The 6,000-nt window shown below is 48.5% G+C and overlaps 1 protein-coding gene across 1 annotated transcript in view; it reads right to left on the reverse strand.

Annotated features, from left to right (window-relative positions):
* Window positions 1-5,667, reverse strand: part of LOC138491245 (disintegrin and metalloproteinase domain-containing protein 9-like) — a 2,911,326-nt gene extending 2,905,659 nt beyond the window's left edge. The window contains exon 1 of the mRNA XM_069617655.1: window positions 5,453-5,667. Coding sequence (XP_069473756.1) covers window positions 5,453-5,516 — 64 coding nt within the window. The 5' untranslated portion in view covers window positions 5,517-5,667. The remainder of the gene's footprint in view (window positions 1-5,452) is intronic.
* Between the last annotated feature and the right edge of the window lie 333 nt (window positions 5,668-6,000).

The raw sequence follows: 6,000 nt of genomic DNA on the forward strand, positions 1-6,000 counted from the left end.
GGCTCAAGGCGGTTACACCTTCTTCTCTCCCCCGCACTGCACCTACACTAGAATCGACCTCCTGCTGTCCTCAGAGGAGGGGGACGGGGTGGTAACCCAACCAAGGGTTGAGGCCATAACGTGGTCGGACCACGAACTGCTCGTGGCTAACTGGTCACTGCCCGTTGCCCCGAGATCATCTCGATGGCGGTGCAATGACACGCTCCTTAGAGACCCCGTATTCCGTGACTTTATGAAACAAGAAATGCTGGCCTACTTTGAGACAAACAACACCGGGGAGACTGACATGTCTATGGTATGGGAAGCGGGGAAAGCCACTTTTAGAGGTCTCCTCATAGCAGAGGGCTCGAGGCGCAAAAGGGAGAAGGGCCTGAACGAGAGCAAACTCCGTGCGGAGTTGCAGGTCTTGCGGACCAGATTGGGCGCCCCGGGGGTTGATCGGGAGGCACTCCTGGACGAGATGCAGGGCAAAAGACAGGAGCTCCATACGGTTCTCATAGGGGAGGTTGTCAAAAAAATGCGGTACACTAAGCAGTTATACTATGAACGGGGCGACAGGGTAGGGACTCTATTGTCACAAAGGTCACGGGGGTGCAGAGTGGAAAGAGGGATTGCCCAGCTTGGTGATGAGGGAGGCAGAATTCATAGGGACCGGCAGAAAATAACGGAATGCTTTGCTGACTACTACAGCAAACTTTATTCCAGGCAAGTGGGCGAATCACAGGAGGATATTTCTTCCTACTTGGCGGAACACCCCCTCCCCAAGCTGACTGACGAAGACTTAGAGGCCCTCGAGGGGGAAATCTCAGAAGAAGAGGTGGAGGGAGCCATCAAAAGACTGAAGGCCGGAAAGGCACCAGGCCGAGACGGCTATACAGCAGATTTTTACAAACAGACCCAATCGATCCTAGTGAAACCCCTGGCTAAACTGTTCAACCAGATTAGGAGTCAGGACACAATCCCACCGACATTCCTGCAGGCCCTCATCACCGTCATACCCAAACCCGGCAAGGACCAGACGGACTGTGGGTCTTACAGACCCATCTCACTTCTTAATTTGGACGCCAAGATTTTCGCTAGGATCTTGGCTTCCAGACTGGAAAACTCCCTCCCACGCCTGATACACCCAGACCAGGCGGGATTCGTCCTTAACAGACAGGGCTCCTATAATTTAAGGAAAACGCTCCACATACTTGCCACAACTGAGGCCAGAAACGAGGGCACACTCTTACTGGCTCTCGACGCGGAGAAGGCCTTTGACAGGGTCAGTTGGGCCTTCATGAGGGAGGTTCTCACATCTATGGGGATGGGCCCAAGGTGGTTGGGATGGATATCTGCGCTTTACTCCTCCCCCTCGGCCAGAGTGGTGGCAAACGGAATGGAATCAAGAGAATTCCCCCTTGAACGTGGTACGAGGCAGGGATGCCCCCTATCCCCATTAATCTATGCATTGGTAATGGATCAATGGGCAATCTCGGTCCGCAACGATATAGCCATCAGGGGAATACAGATGGGGGACATGCATTGCAAAATTTGCCTCTTCGCAGATGACGCCCTGCTTTATGTCACCAGACCGTCCCAAACAATCCCCCGGTTGCTACAGGGCCTCACACGATATGGGGAGTTATCGGGGTATAAAGTCAACCTGGACAAATCGGTAGCATTCATTGGTGGGAATCTATCGGACCCGGAGATGGCCTTTGTGGAGGGACTCCCCTTCAAACGGAGTGAGGAGGGGTTCCGGTATCTGGGAGTCCAAATCACGCGCGACCTTGAAGACCTGTATACGGCCAACTTCCCCCCCCTCTGGTCAGCAATCAGGAGAGACATAGAAAGGTGGGCGGGAGCGGGACTCTCGTGGATGGCACGCCTCAATCTCATAAAAATGGTGATTCTCCCAAAATTCCTGTTTCTCTTCCAGATGCTCCCGGTGCAGGTCTCTAGGGCCTTCTTTGAAGAAACAAAACGTGTTTTCCTTAATTTCCTATGGCAGGGTAAAAAACACAGAATTTCGTACGAGGTACTGACCAGGGCCAAGGAGGACGGGGGGTGGGTTACCCCGACCTGGAGACATATTACAGGGCATCCCAGTTGAGGATACTGGTTGATCACTTCTCACCGGGAACGAAAAAACAGTGGGTAGCCATGGATAATAGGCCCCTTGCACCTGTCACAATAGAGGAATGGCTCTGGGTCCCAAGGAATAAGATCCCCAGAACCGTCCTGAACCATCCGATTCTGAAAGTACTGTGGTCCTTATGGAGAGAGGGAGGCTACTACAGATGGCTCACAACATGGCCCTCCCCCTTAAGCTGCATTTGGGCCCCTCCTTTCCTGGCCAAAATAGCAGAACCAGCAGCATACCAGACATGGTTCGAGGCAGCCCGTAGCAGGACTGGTCATATGTGGGTGGGGGGCTCTTTCCTACCCCTGAGTGACCTTGAGGAGGCCCTGGGAATAGGCACGCTTTCCCCTTTCCGTTATCTTCAGCTCAAAGGTGTCCTCACTGAGCCATCCTGGGGCGATACCCTCAGGAGGGATCTTACAGACTTTGAAAAGCTCCTCCTGACCGCGAGGGGCTCCAAGGGGATAATATCCCGCCTCTATAAGCTCTTTCTGTTCTCTGTCCCCAGAGACCCGCCGCCAGCACGCACACAATGGGGTAGGGACCTAGGTGAGGAGATCGATGATGAAAGATGGACGGAGATGTGTAGACGGGCTAATCGATCCACGGCCTCCCTCCAGTATCGCCATCAGGCCCTCAAGATACTACACCGATGGCACTACCCCCCGCAGAGGATAGCTAGGATGAGGCCAGGATATGACCCACACTGCTGGAAATGCAGGACAGAAAGAGGAGACTACCTTCACATGTGGTGGGGATGCCCAGTGGTCCAAAACTATTGGGACAAGGTACGGGCCTGGATCAAGGGGGTGGATGGGGTTGAGCGACCTTCCTGCCCTTGGCTCCTCCTCTTCGGAGTTGACATTGGGGAAGGCCAAGAGGGCACTCAAGACCATATGCTTCAAGTTATGCTGGTAGCAGCCAGATGTTGCCTGGCACAGAAATGGAAACATCCGGGAATGCCAGGGGAAAAAACCTGGGTAACCAAGGTACGGGCCATCTACGACATGGAGTTCCTCACACACCTGCTTGATGAGTCCAAATCCAGCATCGAGGAAATCTGGCTCCCCTTTTTTGACAAATACGGCCGAGCGGTCTAGTGCCTAATGGTGATGCCGGGGGACCCCCCCCCCCAAGGACACAGAGCCATGACCCGCAGACCCGTTAGTGAACTTTACCCAGTTGGTCCACACGACTTCGACGTGCCAAACGCACAGTGCACTGACACTTCTGTTTTCTAAGGAACCCGTCAAGCAAGCAATTAACCAACCTATGAACATTTGAACTGAAGGGGGGTGGAGGGAGGGAAAGGGAGGGAGGGAGAAGGGGTGTGTTGCGTTTGGTTTTTTCTTGTTAACTCATATCTGCAAATGTAATGTAATTTCGTAATGCACAAATGAAACTTAATAAAATCGATTTTCAAAAAAAAAAAAAAAAGAAACGCATTTAAAATAAACAATGGTTTCTATTGACAAATGTCATTTTGCGGAATGAACATGAAATCTTTGCTGTCTGGTGGGCTCCTCCCAACAGTTATGCCATCACCTACCAGGCTTAAGTGCAAAGCGCTACTAAGTGTGGGTCTGTTTTTACATTTTACTAATACCAATAGCAAAGTACCTCATTCTGTTTATGCATCTTTATATTTTATATAGGTAATATATTTGTATAATTGCCGTCACAAGAATTCAGATGCTTGTTTTTAACAAAATGTCAGTTGCAAGGGCACAATCACTGCTTATAAATCAAGTGGCCGAAGGCACCCTTGGCTAGGACATTTTCATTACATCAGTAGCCATTATCGGCTCATAGGCGTGTCCAGGGAGTGGCCTGGGGCGGCACGTGCTACCCCTGGAATATGATTGGCCACCCCAGGGGCCATCTCTACCCTGAACTATGATCATTATCTGGAGAGACTTTAATTTGAGCTGTATAACGAGGTACCAACCTTTCGGTGAAATGGGTAGTGGAGACAAATAGTAAATTAATGCTATTCAGACATGTGGGCGCTAGCGCCTGCGCGCAATCTCGTAGTTCATGCCACCCCTGCATACGTCAGTGCCCCACTTGGGCCACCCCAGTCAAAAGGGTCTGGACACGCCACTGTATCAGCTGCAATTAAGCCATTAACAGTCAGGAGACTGTTTGAAATAAAGCTGTGGCATGTGTGTTGGGCGGGTAGTGGGTTGAAATGGCCATAAGGACTACCATGGTCAGAGGCAGTCAATGGATGGGTAAATAACCTCCTCACATGCCATCTCCCTCGTAGCTTTACTATCTATGACAATAGTTTCGGTTTATAGGTAGCACTTTCCGCACCACCTAGTAGCCAAAACTAAAAATATATTTGGAGGTGCGTACACTTTGTTTAAGGGGCCCAGCCAGTCTCCAAACCAAGCCTCATGAACACATATGAGTGTTATAAGGGAGACATTTTGTTTAAAGCTTTATCTAATTAACATATTTATCTGGGTGGAATTCATGGTAAAAACGGTGACTGTTTTTCTAACTGAAGTTAGCGGTTGTTTTTCCAACAGTTTCACAATTGCTTTAATTTGTTGATGTATATAATACTTGGTCATGTTGTCCAAGCTAGCAATATGCTTTTACTTCAGATGCTGTAGACAAGCCTTCACATCCCATCAGATGATGGATCCCAAAGCAATTTAAAGTTGCAATGAAGAAGTATTTTGGGGGCACCACTGCCATGGGAGGGATTTAAAGTGAAATTGACGTATACTTTGGACAGAAGCATCATGAAAGATATTGTAAATGGCACAATTTTTAAACATTTTCTTTGGTAGAAGTTCAACTTTGAGCTCCGCCCCCACACCCCTAACTTCAGCCCCCTTCCGAACTATGCCTCTAATAAATAATTGTGAGGTCCCCCAGTACATTATTTTCACTTAGAGCATTGCTTAGTTGAATTAAGTAAAACGGGAAAACTTCAGTCTGAAAGCTGTAACAGAAACAAAAGCTTTAAATACTCTGATGTCTACGGAGGATTTATTTGTTATAGTAACCAAAACACCAATGAAGTTTCTGCTGTGCTCTGGTTGGGAACCTCATTTGAGCAGGTACTTCAAATAGGATAACTAATCATCACATGTTTAAAAGCACTACATGTTGGATTATGCTTGCTTTGCCATGTAATGACATATTTTATTACTACATAATTTAATTATACTAATTTTTATCGACCTCATGTTCCGCTCTTTAGCCTCATGAGGTCTATACCCCAAACTGTGCAGGAATTCGACCATGTACTTGTGGATGGCACAAGGCTAAAAGACTGCATTCACGCGAGCTTATCATTGGCTCCCTTACCTTTACAAATCACGAAGGCCGCGCTCAGGTGCAGAAACCCAAACAAAGAAGTTCTACTGGTCATGGTGCCCTGGTTTGCTATGCCCAAAGGCTGGGGCTCTCAGTCATCACTTGCATAAAGAGTCCCTTGGTGGTATCACCAACCGTCTTCGCTGTTGTAGGACACAGACAGCAGCAGCACTGGAACGTCCCAGAATAGTCCATGACCTCATGACGTCACCAACCTTTTCTTCCTCTATCAGCGCTGCTGGGTTTACACGTTAACGGGATATATTGTATTGAACTAGAGAGAAGACTGCAATGGGACGTCCGCTACTCATCTGACGGCCATGTTGGAATAAGAGTAATGCAGTGTTATTTTCAATATAGTGAGCAGAAAGGTGATGCTTTGTCCCTACAATGCATATATGAAGGGTGTTGTCAGTAAATTGTAGCCTGGTTGGATAAGTAATTCCAGGACCGATTAGTCCATCAGGGATGCAATCTACAATATACAAATCTTTATATATAAAGCTGAATGTATGCATACATGCCAACGCTGCCGATTT

This window comes from Ambystoma mexicanum, chromosome 10 (genome assembly GCF_040938575.1).
Source record: "Ambystoma mexicanum isolate Mex_15411 chromosome 10, UKY_AmexF1_1, whole genome shotgun sequence".
Taxonomy (NCBI): domain Eukaryota; kingdom Metazoa; phylum Chordata; class Amphibia; order Caudata; family Ambystomatidae; genus Ambystoma; species Ambystoma mexicanum.